The 18,462-nt window shown below is 48.9% G+C and overlaps 1 protein-coding gene across 3 annotated transcripts; it reads left to right on the top strand.

Annotated features, from left to right (window-relative positions):
* Positions 1 to 768: 768 nt before the first annotated feature.
* ERAL1 (Era like 12S mitochondrial rRNA chaperone 1) lies at positions 769 to 4,991 on the top strand. Of its 3 annotated transcripts, none has more exons than XM_032321611.1 (10): positions 769 to 1,076; positions 2,027 to 2,154; positions 2,276 to 2,353; positions 2,970 to 3,016; positions 3,175 to 3,236; positions 3,342 to 3,454; positions 3,546 to 3,794; positions 3,929 to 4,078; positions 4,203 to 4,283; positions 4,403 to 4,991. In XM_032321611.1, exons 1-10 carry the CDS (start codon positions 794 to 796, stop codon positions 4,523 to 4,525), a joined length of 1,314 nt encoding a protein of 437 aa, XP_032177502.1. In that variant the 5' UTR covers positions 769 to 793; the 3' UTR covers positions 4,526 to 4,991. The 3 variants fall into 3 exon arrangements, with proteins under 3 accessions (XP_032177502.1, XP_032177501.1, XP_032177504.1); XM_032321610.1 differs by having other exon boundaries at positions 4,360 to 4,991; XM_032321613.1 differs by having other exon boundaries at positions 4,365 to 4,587.
* Positions 4,992 to 18,462: the final 13,471 nt, after the last annotated feature.

Genomic DNA, 18,462 nt, shown 5'->3' with positions numbered 1-18,462 from the left:
GGCCTGTACACAGCATATGAATAAATCCCCATTTCTCCAACAACCGCAACACTTCTCTCTCAATTTCAAGAGTGATGTGATTGAGAGACTTCAAGGGTGATTAAGGGTTAAAGGGCACAAAAGGCAATCTGGGAGACTATAGCTGACTACGCAGCTTCTCCTCCCTTCTGCTTTTTTCTCGGAAAGGACTGGCCTTAGGGAGAAAATACTAACGGAGGTTCATAGATGGGAAATTGGATCTACTTCTCAGGAGCACCGACCCAGGGAGTACCCCTTACAGGAGGCTCACATAAAGCAAAGGTGCAGACTGTCGGAAAACGCGGCCCACCGCTAGAACAAGCCAGGGAGATACTGGGAGAGAATCTGCAAGCCTGAAACCAGAGAGAACTAAAAAGGCACCCATTCCGAAGTCAGAAGCTAAGAGGAATAAATAAATAAATAAATAAATAAATAAATAAATAAATAAATAAATAAATTCTGCCGCTTGGCCTCATGGGAGTTGTAGTCTCTCAGGGCTCGAAGGGCTTTTTATAAAACTTCGGCAGGAGGCGAAGAAAACAGGATATTTATGGGAGTCCAAAAGGATCATTATGTCCACGCAAACTTAAATACACATTTTTCCTTTCCCTTAGCCTTGGTCATTCTCCGGAGCAGTTTCTCCCCAGCCCACCTCCAACATCCCCTGTATTTCCGCACTCTGGGCCAATCTAGCATTCCGCTCGTTCGCTTTTCCACCTCCCTATCCAATCGTAGGTGAGTTCCTGGTCAGTTCCCGGAGTTCCTTGCGGCTGTAATGGCTGCTCCCAGCCGTCGCGCGGCTACGCTGTTTCGGGCGGTGTCAGGGGTCCGGCAGTTGGGCCCCAGTGCCGCGAGGGAGTGGGGGGTCCGGCTCTCCTCGCTCTTTGACTGTCAGCGGAGGTGCGTGTCCTGTTTCGCGGGCGCCGCCTTCTCTGGTCCCCGCCTGTCCTCTGCTTCTCGCCGTTATGGCCAGAGCTCAGCCTTGGACCGCTTCCTTGGACTCTCTCAGCCGGACAGTTCGTTGACTTCTCACCCTCCCGGCGTGTCTATGCACAGAGGTAAAGCGCCCAGATAGGCTTGTTCCGGACTGTCCCCACTTTAGCGAAAACGTGAAACTTCTGGGTCGGGGAAACTCCTCAATCCCTGGGGATATCGTCTTTGGTCCTATATTATGGAAAACGATCTTAAGGCCCCGAGAGAGAGGCGAGCCTTGGAGTATCTCACAGGAGAGAGATAATACGTTCTAAGAGTTAGGAGCCAGAGGGAACCGATGTGGTCACAATCAGACGCTCACAAAGAGCAGGAGATTGAAGGGACACGGGCAGGGCAGAACTGTGGCTCTCTGTCCCGAAATGGGAAGCGAACTGGATCCAATAAGTGCCCCATCTCCTTGTCAAGAGACTGAGTTACACCTAGGAAATAGCACCCTCTGTTTCTCAAGCATCTGAGACTACATTCTGGTAGGGAGGCTGGACACAAAAACTGGTCATGGTAATGCAGTATTATAAGAAACTAATACTTAAAAACACTGAGAAAGCTTGCAGAGCCTTTATAACACCCTTAGTAGGGTGAGATTGTCTGAGCTGGAGGGATTTCTGACTTTATCTGTTCTGGCTGTGCTTTCACACATGTACACATGTACATACATTTATCAGGGACAACTACAAAGTACAATTCCACACAGTGATTGAGTATTAAATGCCAGGGATTGTGTTGATGGGTTTTGCAAAATTGCCAATCATCAGAAGATTTTAAGGAGGCATTGTTAATATTATCTCCCATTTTACAGGTGAGGAAAACTAAGGAGATTAGAGAAGTTAGAGAATTTGAGAAAATCATATAAACAAATGAATGGGCAAACTAAGTCTTGAAGCCAGGTCTCAGCTTCAGCCTGGTACACTAAGCTTGTATTCCCTATTTCCTTTGTGGGCCAGTAGGACTGAGTACCTGAGAGGGGATCCAGATTGCATTACCTGTCACTTCCTTCCTGCCCCTACCCCACACACAGATGAGCAGGATCTCCTATTGGTCCATCATCCCAACATGCCTGAGAACCCCCGGGTCCTACGAGTCGTCATCCTGGGTGCCCCGAATGCAGGGAAGTCAACACTCTCCAACCAGCTGCTGGGTCGGAAAGTATGCTGCATCTTTGACATCCCCTCCTACCCCGCCCCTTTCATCTGTCACTATTTCTGTTTCTTTATGATTGTCCCATAGTGATCTGGGAACTCAGTTGGGACTTACTTGTTTTTGGCAGGTGTTCCCTGTCTCCAAGAAGGTGCACACCACTCGCTGCCAAGCTCTGGGGGTCATCACGGAGAAAGAGGCCCAGGTGGTGGGTACCTTCAAAGGAAGTCCAGCATACTGGACAGGGGGTGAACTTAAGAGGGTCTCCCTTACAGTTAGACCTGAACAAAGTATTTAGATTCACTTTTTTTTTTTTAAAGATGTATTTATTTATTTATTTAAAAGAGAGGGAGATCACAAGTAGGCAGAGCAGCTGGCAGAGAGAGAGAGGGGGAAGCAGGCTCCCCACTGAGCAGAGAACCCCATGAGGGGCTTGATCCCAGGACCCTGAGATCATGACCTGAGCCAAAGGCAGAGGCTTAACCCAGTGAGCCACCTAGGCGCCCTGAGATTCACTTTTCTGAGGGAAGGGGAGTCTCCTCTTTCATCAGGCCTAGTGCAGTTCTCTCTACTTTTTACCCTCTGGCTTATAGTCAGAAAGATCTATTTCCCTCTTTACTCCTTCCTAATCTTCCATATATTCACAGTCATTATCTTTCTCTTAGATCCTGTCTAGAATTAAAACAAAGCTGAAGGGTAAAAATCTAAAGTCATCCTGTCCTAGAGTGGGTGCAGTTTTCTGACATCAGTGGTGGCCTTTCTCTCACTTGCTAGTCATAATTGTTCCATCTTGGGGGGTGGGCATCTCTCTTTCCTGATTTTAGATTCTACTTGACACCCCTGGCCTCATCAGCCCTGTTAAACAGAAAAGGTAATAGCTGTGGTAACAGGTATGTAGAGGGAAAGGTGTTGAGGAGAAGGTGGGGAGATTCCACCATAAGGTCTGGAAAACCATCTTATCATACCCTATCCCTCATTAGGAGTATATCAGTCATAAGACCCTTTCTGACCTGTTTGTCTGTCCCTCAGGCACCATCTGGAACTTTCTTTGTTGGAAGATCCATGGAAGAGCATGGAATCTGCTGATCTGGGTTAGACTTATGATGGGAATCTGGAGCCCATATCATGGACATTTTGGAGGGGTGGGGAGAGAGTGGTCATATATTTTTCCTGTTCCCCACCCTGCCACCTTCTAGTTGTGGTCCTTGTGGATGTCTCAGACAAGTGGACTCGGAACCAGCTCAGCCCCCAGGTGCTCCAGTGCCTGACTCAGTTCTCGCAAGTCCCTAGCATCCTTGTCATGAACAAGGTGAGCACCACCTACTTGATGAAGGGGTCTACTCTCCTCTGTGGGGCCCATCTCACTGACCACACACCCTCCGCCCATCCTCCACGCCCAGGTAGATTGCCTGAAGCAGAAGTCCGTTCTTTTGGAGCTCACAGCAGCCCTTACTGAAGGTGTGGTCAATGGCAAGAAGCTCAAGATGAGGCAGGCCCTTCGCTCACAGCCTGGCACTCCGTGCCCCAGCCCAGCAGCTGAGGGCCCAAAAACACAGTCTGTGGGAGGCCCTCAGAGGATCGGCTGGCCCCACTTCCAGGAGATCTTCATGTTGTCAGCCCTAAGCCAAGAGGATGTGAAAACACTAAAGGTCAGTTAGCCTTGACCGGAGCCTGGCCTTTGATTTCTACCATGTGAAGACAAGCCTCGGAGTTCCTCCTGAGAGTGAGTAGGAAAGTCTTGGTTGGGACTGAGCTGCCCACCTGTCCCTCTCTGTACCCACAGCAATACCTCCTGGCACAGGCCCGGCCAGGACCCTGGGAATTCCACAGTGGAGTCCTCACTAGCCAGACACCTGAGGAGATCTGTGCCAACATCATCCGAGAGAAGCTCCTAGAGCACCTGCCCCAGGAGATTCCCTACAGTGTGCAGCAGGTGTGGGCACAGTGAAGGAATTTGGGGGCTCTTCACCAGGCACAGCACCCAGGACCAGACACCTGGGGTCTGGAGAGCTAGGAATGCGGGTCCGTCTGACTAATCATGATGTCTCCCTGTGCAGAGGACAGTGATGTGGGAGGAAGGGCCAAGCGGGGAGCTGGTGATTGAACAGAAGCTTCTGGTGCTCAAAGAATCTCATGTGGTAAGCAGGGTTAGGCTTGGAGAAAGGACCAGGGCATTAGGCAGGGGTTCTTCCTCCACTGCTCAGGAGCCCCGAGAGCAGTCTTGTGTGTGTGTGTCTCTCTCTCACCCCACCCTCAGAGGATCCTGATTGGTCCAAAGGGGCGCTTGATCTCCCAGATTGCACAGGAGGTGGGCCGAGATCTCATGGACATCTTCCTCTGCGATGTACAGCTGCGGCTCTCTGTGAAGCTTCTCACATGACCACCCTCAGCTGCCTTTCCCATGGCATCCCAGCCCTAGCTGCTGGCAGGAGCCACTGACCAGGATGGCCCCTGCCTGGGATGGGGACTGGTGAGAGGCATGGGCACTGCCTGATGGACTGACTGGCTGGCATGGCCTTAGTGAGTCTGCCTAGGCCCTGCCTGACCACATCTGTTGGAGGAAGAAACTTAGCTCAGTTACGGGGTCGTGCCTCTGCCTGGGATTCCAGCTGCTTAGGTCTAGAAATTGGCTCTTCAGTAGGAGCAATGCCACTCTGCTTCTGGCTGGCATCAAACCCAGAGTTTCTCCCTGAGTTGCCAGTTTTAGCAGAGAGGCCTTTTTCCTATCCCCTCAGTTCCTCTACCTTAAAACCACGCATAAGGACTTGTGGGTCCTAAGGGAGATAGTGCCACTTGCCCCATCCCTCTTCCCAGGCTCGAATGCTAATAAAATTAAAAGACAAGCATACTGGTTCTCATCTTTATTTCTTTAGAACAGGAAAGAGAAAACCCATTCCCTCACCCCCACCCTGTTGTCTGAGCTGGAGTCTCCCTCCCTTCCAGTGTCTGCTCCAGGGTCCTGAGCTCTCTTCTTGACACGTATTCTGGGTACAGCAAGAGAACCGTTACCATTACTAAACTCAGTAATGGTAACGGTTTCCTCGCCATCCCCAAGCGTCCCGGCGGTCAGCAGGCTGTGATAGGCTGAGCGGCGAGCTTGGTGGGTTTGCAGCATGCCCTGCCCCCCTCATCTGGCTCCAGAGCTGTGGGGACCCGGACTAGTACATCATCTATACTGTAGTATCTCATTGCAAACTTACAGTATATGATGATATCCCAGCCAGGGCCCCGCAGCAGGCACAGGGAGCATGGCTTGGAGAGCACTGAGGCAGGGAGAGACACGGGCTGGGGGCAGAGCAGGACCAGTCAGTGCTGGATACGCAACACTCCCCACTCCCTGCTCCATAGCTTCTGAGCCAACAGCTCCATGATGGCTGTGGTCAAGGTCAGGTAAGGAAGGGGACTGGCCGGGAAAACCCTGCAGAACTAGGGTCTGTTGAGATCTCCCTGGGGACCCGAGTGTCAGAATTAAAGAAGCCAGAGATCCCATGATGAGGCAGAAGTTTCCCTCAGGTCAGACCAACAAGCAGACAGGCCCAGGAGAGGGTACTCACCTGGAGCTGGAACTGGAGACGGGGAGGCCTTCAGGGGTGAGGAGGCCCTGACCCTGCCTCTCAACTCAAGCTGCCCGCCTTTTAATCCACTGGCCCCTCCCTTGGGTGGGACACTTTCTCAGGTTCTAGAAAGCCCGGCCTCTTAACCCTTTCCCTGCTGGGCTCCTTGGAACAAGGGTGACTGGTCACTCTATCTAGTAGGCCCTTTCTCCCATAGACTTTATGGACCTTTCTAAGGCTACGGTCTACCTTTCAGTCCTGTCCCCTTGAAGTTGATCATCTGTCTGCCAGGACTGGGAGGAGGAAGGACAGCCTCATCCCATCCTTTAGGGTTTCATTGTTGGCCATAGCCAGGTGCCGGTTGTTTCGGCCATGGCACTAGTGTGGTGGCAGTGGAAATGTTAGTTGAATCCTATAAAGCAGGAAGAGTCCTGAAAGCTGGATTCCTAGGGCAAGCTCTGGCTTAAATTTCAGTTCCTGGGCCCCTGCCTATGTTTATGTAGAGCCCAAGGAGGGTAGACCTAGGCTACCACTGCCATGCAAGCTCCCCTTGGTGGAATGGTCCTCTGCTGGGTCATTTGAGGGCAGGGGGATTCAAGCTCTTCTGAGAGCCAGCATAAGAACAGGTAGGGGCCTGTTGAGATCTAAGCCACTTAGAGTGAGAGCTTGGCAATATTTAGTGCAAGATTCCTAGTGTAGAGACTTCTCAGAAAGCTGGCAGGGTGGGGGGAGGGTCTGTTTATTTCATTTTATTTAATTTTGGGATCAGAAGGAGAAGCAGAGCTGGGAGCCCAATGTGGAACTCATCCCAGGACTCCAGGATCATGACCTGAGCTGAAGGCAGTTTGCTCAACCAACTGAGCCATCCAGGCACCCCTGATTCTTAAAGATTTATTTATCTGAAAGAGAGAGCATGTGCTTGTGATGTGGGGGCGGGCAGTGGGACTAGGGGGGTGCAGAGTAGCAGGATCTAAGGGAGAGGAAGAGACTCTCAAGCAGATTCCCGGCTGAGTACAGAGCCCAATGCAGGGCTCAACCCCACAACCCTAGGATCACACCCTGAGCTGGAACCAAGAGTTGGACACACAACCGACTGAGCCCCACCAGGCACCCTGCAACTGTTATTTTAGACCCCCCATTCTGGGAGACACATCTGCTGCTCTGCTCCCTCCCCTTCTCCATCCTAGACAATCTGATCTGTGTGCTGGGAGGCAGTTAGACCCCAACTCTGCAAGGGCAGATGAGGCCAAGATGCGGAGTGGGAGGGGAGACCAAACCTTTTGGTTCCTGGGGGATGTTCTACTTCCTGCTGCCACAGAATGTTGGCACATGCTCTTCCCCCTGGTTTTGGTTTTGGCATTTATTTATTTTTAAAGATTTTACTTGTCCATTTGTCAGAGAGGCAGAGTGGCAGGCAGAGGCAGAGGGAGAAGCAGGCTCCCCACCAAGCAAGGAGCCTGATACAGGACTTGATTCCAGGACGCTGGGGTCATGACCAGAGCCAAAGGCAGCTGCTTAACCATCTGAGCCACCTAGACATCCTGGTTTTTGTTTTTAATCTTTTTTTTTTAAACTTTATTTTTTTAAGATTTTATTTATTTAATTGACAGAGATCACAAGTAGGCAGAGAGGCAGGCAGAGAGAGAAGGAGGAAGTAGGCTCCCCGCCGAGCAGAGAGTCCGAAGTGGTATTCGATCCCAGGATCCTGGGATCATGACCCAAGCTGAAGACAGAGGCTTTAACCCACTGAGCCACCCAGGCGCCCCTAGTTTTTATTTTTTATTTGAGAGACTGCAGACCAAGAGAGAGAGAGATCATGAGCCAGGAGGAGGGGCAGAGGGAGAGGGAAAAGCTGACTCCCCACTGAGCAGGGAACCCCTACACAGGACTTGAACCCAGGACTCTGAGATCATGACCTGAGCCAGATGCTTAACTGACTGACCACCAAGGTGCCACTGTTTTTGTGGGGTTTTTTTTTAGATTTTGTTTTTTTAAGATCTCTATAGCCAGGGGCGCCTGGGTGGCTCAATGGGTTAAAGCCTCTGCCTTCCGCTCAGGTCAGAGTCCCAGGTTCTTGGGATCAAGCCCCACATCGGGCTCTCTGCTCAGCCAGGAGCCTGCTTCCTCCTCTCTCTCTGCCTCTTCTCTGCCTACTTGTAATCTCTGTCAAATAAATAAATAAAATCTTTAAAAAAAAAAAAAAAAGATCTCTATAGCCAACAAGAAGCTTGAACTTACAACACCAAGATCAAAAGTTGCACGCCCGCCTGACTGAGGCAGCCAGGTGCCCTGCTCTTCCCTCTGGCACAATCTTCGCTCCTTTATCATCTAGTTAACTCCTGTTCCTCTTCATATGTAAGTAACACTTCGCAGGGAAGTCTTCTCTGGCTGGTTAAATCTCCCTGTTATGGGGTCGTTTATTTGTGTGATTAATCATTTAGGCAAATAATCACAGAAGCCTGGTTATTGGCCGATCATGTCAAATGACTGGGAGCTAAACTGTTGATGTGGGGGAGGAGAAAAACTTTGGCCTGGGGAGGAAGGCAGACAAAATTGTGGCTCTTAGGCAAGTCTTTTTCTCTAGGCCCTTCCTGTTCTCCATGTAGACAGTAATAGCCATCCCCAGTTCAGTGCTGGGAACTCGGTGACTAGCTACCTGCAAAGCACTTAGCCAAATGAAGTAGCCAAATGCCCCTCATGGAATATTCTTGAAAGCTGCTTAAGGCCACTGAGAGCCCAGGTTTAGAAGTAAAGGGCCCTGGGACAACAGGCTGGCTCAGTTAGTGAGGCATGCGACTCTTGACCTTGGGATTGTAAGTTCAAGCCCCACACTGAGTGTAAAGATTGCTTAAAATAGGGAGGACTGGGTGGCTCAGTGGGTTAAGCATCTGCCTTTGGCTCAGGTCATGATCCCAGGGTCCTGGGATTGGGCCCTGCATCGGCTTCCTTGTCAATAGGGAGCCTGCTCCCTCTGCTGCCTGCTCATACTGTCACTATCTCTGTGTCTCTCTCTCTCAAATAAATAAAATATTTTGGAAAAATAAATAAAATCTTGAAAGAAAAGAAGGAAGGGAGGAAAAAAGAAGGAAGGAAGGGAGGGGGAGAAGGGAAGGAAGGAAGCAATTATAGACCCCGAATGACATCCGTCCCCTGCATCCAGCTCTGTGTCCTTGGACCAAGCACACTCAGGTTCAGTTTTCTTTTATGTACAGTGGGAGCAATCCATACCCAGCTCCTGTGGAGGTGACCAGGGTCATGTCAGTGCTCATCAAACCCCCAGGTTGTGCACCTATGGAACCAATGTCCATGTGCTTCCCTCTTTCCTCTGTCTCACTCATTAGCTGTGTGACTAGAGGCAAAGTGCCACTTCTCTGGGCTTTGCTGTTAACACATAGTTCACCAAGTTTTAAGAACTGAGAAATATGGCTGAAAAACCTTTCTGGCCCTCTAGCCAGGTGAGGAATTATCATATGTCTGCTCCTTGCCCCCTTTCCTGTCCTGCGACCCCTCCTACCTCGCCACCTCTACTCCGAGACCTCACAAGCAGGTCAGGCTCCTTTACCAGAGTAAAGGCTTTATGCAGGGAAGCCAAGATTTACACCACTCATTGCCTAGGCTCCTGCCTGGTCCTCGCTTAGTTCTAAGACCAAAGGTGAACATGGGCAGAAACCAGGGGTCTTGAAGGTAAAACAGAGATACCTCAGCCCGCCAGAGATTCTGAGGCTGTGGCCCTGGCTGGGGTGGAGGGTGCTCTCATCAGGGTGTGGACTGGAGTAGAGTCTGAGCCTGGGTGGGGTAGTCTGGGGACCATGATAAGCAGACTTGAGACTATCAGGGTGGTGGCCCTTCTTATCAGGAGACTGCAGATGGCACAATAGGACCTGGGGACACTTCCCGCCCAGCGCTGTCTCCTGGATGGCCCTCTTTCATCCCTTTGCCTCCTTAGAGCCCTTCAGGAAGTCATATACAGACTCTGCCCCTTCTCCCTGGCTAGCATGGGGGTGGGGGATACAATCTATTTCCTTGGGTCTAGTCTTGCATTCTAAATTTTATTTATTTATTTGAGAGAGGAGGCACAAGCAAGGGGAGCAACAGAGAGAGAGAGAGGGAGAAGGCAGGACTCTATCTGAGGACCCTGGGATCATGACCCGAGCCAAAGGGAGACACTTAAACAACTGAGCCACCCAGGCGCCCATGACCTTGCATTCTAACAACTGTTGCTTCAGATCAGGAGTTCCATGGCTCTCCTGAGGCCAGTGTGGACTGGTCTGGGACCTTAACCTTCTCATGTCTAATTCCAGTCCCTGCATGAGCAGCAGCTTCGAGTCCTTTACTCTTATTTTGATCTTCTTTGGCTGAAATCCTTAAATAGTACGGTGAATGACAAAGTTAAAGAGGGTCAGATCTGCAAGAATTCTTCAAAATCATGGAATTTGAGTAATCCATGCATAGAGGAGAGGAAGCCGAGGCCCAGAGAAGAGGAATGAATCACCCCCAAAGCCTCAGGGTTCTGTCCACCTCTCCACACCTAGGAACCCATGTTCAGCAAGGCAGATATACAGACACATACAGCATGTGGAACAGACACACATGTGCACAGCACACATGTGCAATGCCTGCAAATACACAGATATACAGAAATACACAGTGCACGTATTTTTAAAAAGTCAGGTAGTAGAATTGCTCTTAATTCCCTCTTCCTCACTCTTTGAAGTTCCATGGAGTTGACAGTTGTGCACAAAGATGGTGGCCAAGTCACAGGGTCACTAGTGTCCCACTCACAGTACAATCAGCAGCAAAACTCATCCTGGAACCAAGGACTAAATGAGAAGTTCTGGGAGGTTCTTGCTTTCCTGTTTTGCTTTACCTACAGGGAATCCAAAGCGAGAGCCTGGTACAGTCCTAGGAGCTCAGCAGGTGTAAGAAAGAAAAGCTGAAACACGGTTCTAATGTCCACTCTCTCTGTGATGGACTGGGGCTTGAGATCTAGGGGAACTATCAGAGATGATGGCTTGGTTTCATCGTGGGCAACCCGTGAAGCTTCCCCTAACCCTCCCTGACACCTGCTTCCTTGTGTCCAGGCTTTGAACCTGCTCTGTTTCCTTCATCACGTGGAGAATTCATGTGATCCCTTATTTGTCCCCAGTTACCCTGGGTGCAGGCACCATTGGAATCTTCTCTGTGGCCCCCACAGCCCTCATGGGTCTTGTCCTGCAATGTGCTCAGAGGACATGTTTGCACTGAAAAGACGCTGCCCCAGCAGATGGTGTCCCATGAGCGTGTGAGTTCCTGCCTTGCGCCTTCACACTCTCTGTGCCTTTCAGCCCCATGAGCAAGTGTACGTGTTGAAGATCAAACAGACACAGCGGAGTCCTAGCCCTGGCTTCTGGGAGACTTTGCCAATGTCCATCCATCAGTCTCCAAAAGGTGACTACATGCCAATTTTATTTGTTTGGTAAAGATTTTATTTTCAAGTAATCTCTATATCCAGTGTGGGGCTCAAACTCATGACCCTGAGATCAAGAGTCACACACTCTGCTGACTGAGCCAGCCAGGCGCCCCATGGGCCAATTTTATCGTAGAGAAATTGAGGCTCCTGGAGTAAACGCGTGGCCTGTGTGAGCGAGTATATTGGGAGATGAGGCAGGACTTCAGTTCTGCTCTCCAGACCCCAGGCCCCAGACTTTGTGCACAAGCTTGCTACGAATGAGGTGGATTTTGTGCGTGTCTCTGTGGGGACTTTTTGAGTTTTTTTTTTTTTAAGATTTTATGTATGTATGTATGTATATTTTTAAAGATTTTATTTATTTATTTGAAAAAGAGTGAGAAAAAGCATGAGAGGGGAGAAGGTCAGAGGGAGAAGCAGACTCCCCTTGGAGCTGGGAGCCTGATGTGGGACTCGTATCCTGGGACTCCAGGATCATGACCTGTGCTGAAGGCAGTCGCTTAACCAACTGAGTCACCGGGCACCTCTATTTATTTATTTGAGAGAGAGAGAGCTTGAGCGGGGTGAGGGGCAGAGGGAGAAGCAGACCCCCTGCTGAGCAGGGAGCCCCATGCAGGACTCAATCCCAGGACCCCAAGATCATGACCTTAGCTGAAGGCAGATGCTTAACTGACTGAGCCACCAAGGCACCCCCCACTTTTTGAGTTTCAAAGGAAAGAGAACGAGACCTGAGTTTTAGCACTTACCAGTAATATGTTTCTGAGCCTGTTGTCTCATTGCTCTGAGCCCTGGTCTCCCCATCTCTAAAATGGGGATGACAGGGACGCCTGGGTGGCTCAGTTGGTTAAGCAGCTGCCTTCGGCTCAGGTCATGATCCCAGCGTCCTGGGATTGAGTCCCGCATCGGGCTCCTTGCTCAGCGGGGAGCCTGCTTCTCCCTCTGCCTCTGCCTGCCATTCTGTCTGCCTGTGCTTGCTCTCTCCCCTTCTCTCTCTCTGATAAATAAATAAAATCTTTAAAAATAAAATAAAATAAAATGGGGATGACAGGGGCACGTGGGTGGCTCAGTGGGTTAAGCCTCTGCCTTCGGCTCAGGTCATGATCTCAGGGTCCTGGGATCAAGTTCCACATCGGGCTCTCTGCTCGGCAGGGAGCCTGCTTCCTCCTCTCCTTCTGCTAGCCTCTCTGCCTACTTGTGATCTCTCTCTGTCAAATAAATAAATTAAAAAAAAAAATGGGGACTACAGTAATACCCACCCCACAAGACCCTGGGAAAGATTCGGTGAATGAATGTGTGTGAAGCCTCAGGATGCCCTTCTCGCTCCCACTTGCTCTGATTTTCCCACCTGTCCAACCCCCCCCTTTTTTTTTTAAGATTTTATTTATTTATTTGACAGGCAGAGATCACAAGTAGGCAGAGCAGCAGGCAGAGAGAGAGGGGGAAGCAGGCTCCTCGCTGAGCAGAGAGCCTGATCCGGGGCTCCATCCCAGGACCCTGAGATCATGACCTGAGCCGAAGGCAGAGGCTTTAACACACTGAGCCACCCAGGTGCCCCTGTCCAACCCCTTTTTGAACTTCCTCCACAGCCGCTCCAGCCAAGGAATAATCCTCCCTCTTCTGGTTCCTGCCGTTTGTGGACCAGGCCCCTGTGCGGGGTTCACCAGCCCTGGACTACCATGCCATCCTTGGCTTGAACCAGAGCCTTAGCCTGTATAGTTCCGGGTTTATGCCTTCGGGTTGCTTTTCTTCCAGACCACCTGCCCCGGGGAGGGACTCAGAGCCCACAGGGAAAAGCACAGCTCCAGATTTGTCAGACCCTGGACTCCGCTCCTCCCTGCTGGGTAGCCCCAGCGCTTGCCTATCCTTGGAGCCTTGGCTTCCTTATCAGATACATGGGCTTTAAATGGCTTTTTTTTCCAGGACTGGTGTGCAGATGGAATGAGATCGTAGAGGTGAAAAGTTCTAGGTAGAGTCTGGCTCCCATATCCTAGGAGCTCCACAAATGTGGGATTTCTTCCATCCTGGCTTTGCAGCGGCCTTTCCCTTCTAGCCCTCCCCAGTGTGGTAGGAACCATGGGCATGTGTGCTCGCTCAAACGCCTATGCCGGTGCCCGTAGTAGGGCACCCCTCGCACCCCTGCCCAGACACACACTGAGTCAGAAATAGAAACTTCCCAATCAACACCTCCCTAAGTCTGTTCATTCATCAGCTCCCACTTCCTGGTCTCTGGATCTGTGGGAACCCCCACGTTCGGACTCGGGCCCTGACCTATGGCTTGCAGGCACAGTCCTAAAGGTGGCTATCGGGTGGGAAAGGATCCCCAGGGAGCCCGGGTGTCCCTCCTCAAATCCTTCCCGCCATCAGCCAGGCCCTTACTTCCCTCCCTGCCAGGACAACCTGTCCGCCTCACAGCTGCTGTGGAAGAGATAGGCAGCCTGGATTATCAGGGCAGACAAGGCTCCTTCTGACAGTTCCCCATGACCTCCCCACCCCCCTGCAAGGCAAAGGTTCCAGGGCCCTTAACTCCCTCTGTGCCGGGCCCTCAGGCCTAGGGACTGGGAAGAACAGGGAAGGGGGTAGGCCTCTGCCCCCCCCCCCCCCCAATAATCAGTTCCCAAGACCAGAATCGTGAGCACAAGGAAGTGGGGTACAGTATCACCTGTGTCCTCCAGGAGCCCAGTCTACACACTGGGCTCTCTCCAGCCCGTCCTGGATCCATGGCAGCCTAGGGAATGAAGGGACAAGCCACCCCGGGGCAGGCCATTAAGGGCTTAGGCCAAAGGCTCTATACTCTCTACCTCTCTACTCCCCCTTCCCGAGGCTGGTTCCAGGCTCTGGGGACCCCTGGCTTCAGCAAAGGTCCTGATACATCATCCCTCTCCTTCCTCCCCCACATCATGGCTGCTTCCTCCTCTGCAGGATCTTTTAAGCCCCTGTCAGCAGGTCCCCTGTTTTCTTGCCAATTGCCTTTTTCCGGGTCGCTCCTGTCATCTCCTCAGGCTAGCCGCGGTCCCAGATACTAAGGCTAACCAGGACCGAGTCCTAGTTGGTCCCCACTGCAACTCCCCCAGGCCTCCCTTTCCTGAAGTCCAGCAGGAAGGTATGAAAAGAGCAGGAGCATGGAGTCTGGGAGTCTGGCTTGCAGTCCTGGTTCAGGCTCAGACACCATGTGACTTGGGCAAGTTCCTTGAATTCCAGGCTCCTCTGTGTCCTCATTTGATAAAACAGAGGGCAGGAGCTCTTTTCACAGGGTTGACTTAGGGATTAAATGAATTAAATATATACATATATATATATGTGTGTGTGTGTGTGTGTGTGTGTATACATATATACATGTATAATTTTAGTAATCAGCTAGAAAACAACATTAATATCTGAAAACATGAGGTAACTGGCTGGCTTAGTTGGTAGACCATGCAACACTTGATCTCACGGTTCTAAGTTTGAGCCCCATGTTGGGTGCAGAGATCACTTAAAAATAAAAAACATAGGGGCACCTGGGTGGCTCAGTGGGTTAAAGCCTCTGCCTTTGGCTCAGGTCATGATCTCAGGGTCCTGGGATCAAGCCCCACATCGGGCTCTCTGCTCAGCAGGGAGCCTGCTTCCCCCACTCCCCTCTCTCTGTCTGCCTCTCTGCCTACTTATGATCTGTCTGTCAAATAAATAAAATCTTTAAAAAATATATTTTAATATATTTTATTATTTACTATATAATACTAATATAGAGTATAAAATATATTTTAATATATTATATATATTTGTATGTGGGGATGTGTGAGTAAAGTGATAGAAGTTTATTAAGTAAGGATACAGAAAAAGCTCTAAAGAATGAGAGGTGTCCCAACAGGGTTGCCCTAAAATATATTTTTTTAATGTTATTTATTTGAGATGGGGAGAGAGAGAGGACAGACAGGGGGATCAGGAGAGAGAGAAGCACCATTGTGGGGCTCCATCCCAGGAGCAAGCTCTGCTTGCTTTTTGGACTTCAGATAATGGAATGATACACTATGTATTCTTTTGCCTGGTTTCTTTGGTTCAATGTTATGTTTGCAAGATTCAAATTGTTGCGTGTATCAATAGTTCATTTTTATTACTACATGGCATGCAAAGTCATGAATATTCTATGCTTTATTTATTCCATCTTTTTTTTTTTTTTAAAGATTTTATTTATTTATTTGACAGGCAGAGATCACAAGTAGGCAGAGAGGCAGGCAGAGAGAGAGGGAGGGAAGCAGGCTCCCTGCTGAGCAGAGAGCTCAATGTGGGGCTCGATCCCAGGACCCCGGGATCACAACCTGAGCCGAAGGCAGAGGCTTTAACACACTGAGCCACCCAGGCACCCCACCCACCATCTTTTTTTAATATATATTTTTTAAGGTTTTATTTATTTACTTGATAGAGAGAGAGAGATCACAAGTGGGCAGAGAGGCAGGCAGAGAGGGAGAGAGGGAAGCAGTCTCCCTGCTGAGCAGAGAGCCCAACTAAAGACTCGAACCCAGGACCCTGAGATCATGACCTGAGCCAAAGACAGAGGCTTAACCTCTGCCATGTAGTAATAAAAATGAACTATTGATACACGCAACAATTTGAATCTTGCAAACATAACATTGAACCAAAGAAACCAGGCAAAAGAATACATAGTGTATCATTCCATTATCTGAAGTCCAAAAAGCAAGCAGAGCTTGCTCCTGGGATGGAGCCCCACAATGGTGCTTCTCTCTCTCCTGATCCCCCTGTCTGTCCTTTAAACAACTGGTTTGTTTGAATTTAGAGGACATTATTGATAATACTGCTAAGAATATTCTTGTATGGACATATATGTATATTTCTGTTGGGAGTGGAATGGTTGTATCAAAAGATATGCTTATGTTCAACAGTAGTAGATGCCATCAAATAGGTTTTCTTTTTAAAAAATATTTTATTTATTTGACAGAGAGAGAGACAGCAAAAGGGAATATGGGCAGTGGAAGAGGGAGAGGGAGAAGCAGTCCTCCCACTGAGCAGGAACCCTAATGGGGGGCTCGATCCCAGGACCCCAGGATCATGACCTGAACTGAAGGTAGACACTTAACTGAGCCACTCAGGTGTACCTCAAATAGGTTTTCAAAGTGTTTGCATCAATCTTCATTTCTTGGGGTGCCTGGGTGGCTCAGTGGGTTAAGCCGCTGCCTTTGGCTCAGGTCATGATCTCAGGGTCCTGGTATCGAGTCCCGCATGGGCTCTCTGCTCAGCAGGGAGCCTGCTTCCCTCTCTCTCTCTCTGCCTGCCTCTCCATCTACTTGTGATCTCTCTCTGTCAAATAAATAAATAAAATCTTAAAAAAAAAATCTTCATTTCTTCTGGTAGTATATGAAATTCCTAACTGAATCACATCCTCACCCGCACTCGAAATTGTCACTCTTTTCCATTTTGGTCATTCTGCTGGATGTGTAGGGACATCTTTTTTTTTTTTTTCTTTTTTTTTTCATTTTGGTTTTAATTTGCATTTCTCTAAAGACGAATGGTTAGGCTGCCCTTCCCATTATTGCTGTGTAAGAAATCATCCTCAAATGTAGAAACTCAGACAACGAACAGTCCTTTTACTATCTCACACTGTTTCAGTTTTGAGGGTCAGGATTTCGAGAGGTTGGTTTAGCATTTCTCGTGAGGATGCGTTCAGATGGGGGACCAATATGGGATTTAATACCAGGACTCTGGGATCATGACCTGAGCTGAAGGCAGGCAGTTAACCCACTAAGCCACTCAGACAGAAATGGGCTCTTTTAGCCTGGTATAATCCCCTGGAGATTAATATGTCTTTTGATAAATATATTTTTTAAAAATTACATTTCTTTTTTCTTCTGGGTGTTTATTTAAGGTAAACCCTTAAAAATTAATAAATTAGGTAAATTAAGGTAAACTCCCAACATGGGGCTTGAATGTATGACCCCAAGATCAGCATTCACAGGTTCTACTGACTGAGCTAGCCAGGCACCTAGGTAAATAGATATTCTTTTTTTTTTTTTTTTTTTTAAGATTTTATTTGACACACAGAGATCACAAGTAGGCAGAGACATAGGCAGAGAGAGGAGGGGAAGCAGGCTCCCTGCCAAGCAGAGAGCCCAGTGTAGGGCTCGATCCCAGGACCCTGGGATCATGACCTGAGCTGAAGGCAGGTGCTTAACTGACTGAGCCATGCAGGTGCCCCAAAGTTATTGATTTTTGTATTGGTCTTAAAAAATGTTTGCTTAAAAAAAAGTTTGCTTACCCTAAAGTCATATTGTTATTTTCTATATGTTTATTTGTTTTTTAAAGATTTTATTTATTTATTTGATAGAAGACACAGCGAGAGAGGGAACACAAGCAGTGGGAAAGGGAGAAGCAGGCTTCCCGCTGAGCAGGGAGCCCAGTGTGGGGCTCCATCCCAGGACTCTGGGATCATGACTTGAGCCGAATGCAGATGCTTAATGACTGAGCCACCCAGGCGCCCCTTTCTACATGTTTATTATTTTACTTTTCACATTTAGATCTACAATCGATCTGGAATTGATTCTGTGTATAATGTGACGTTTAAGTTCAAGAAACATCCCCCCACCCCTAGATGTTTAGTATTTTTTTAAAGATTTTATTTATTTGAGAGAGCCAGAGAGCAGGAGCAGGGGGAAGAGCAAAGGGAGAGGGAGACACTTAACGACTGAGCCACCCAGGTGCCCAAAATGTCTAGTATCTTTTATTGAAAAGACTGTCCTTTCCCCACAGCTCTGCATTGCTACTTTTCTCATAAAACAAGTGTGGGTTTATTTTTGGACTCTGTTCTATTGCACTGGTCTACTATGTACCAATTTCAGACTGTCTGAATGACTAAAACTTTAAGTCTTGGTATCTGATAGTTTTAATCCTTCAACTTTGCTCTTTTTCAAGTTTGTCTTGCTTATTCTTTGTACTTTGGCATTTCCCTCTAAGTTTCAGAATTAGTTTGTCAATTAAAAATCTTTGAGGGATGGCTCAGTGGCTCAGATGGTTAAGCATCTGCCTTCTGCTCAGGTCATGATCTTCAGGTTTGGGGATTAAGCCCCACATCTGGCTTCCTGCTAAGGGGGAGTCTGCTTCTCCCTCTGACTCTCCCCTCTGCTTGTGCTCTCTCTCTCTCAAATGAATAAGTTCTAAAACAAAACAAAACAAAACAAAAAACAAAACACCTCTTGGACTGGGGCACCTGGCTGGCTCAGTTGGTAGAGCATGTGACTCTTGATCTGGGGTTTTGACGTGGAGCCCCATGTTAGGTGTAGAGTTCAATTTTTTTTTTTTTTTAATAAGAAACTTTTTTTTTTTTTAAAG

This window comes from Mustela erminea, chromosome 18 (genome assembly GCF_009829155.1).
Source record: "Mustela erminea isolate mMusErm1 chromosome 18, mMusErm1.Pri, whole genome shotgun sequence".
NCBI lineage: Eukaryota > Metazoa > Chordata > Mammalia > Carnivora > Mustelidae > Mustela > Mustela erminea.
This window is presented reverse-complemented; position numbering and strand designations above follow the sequence as displayed.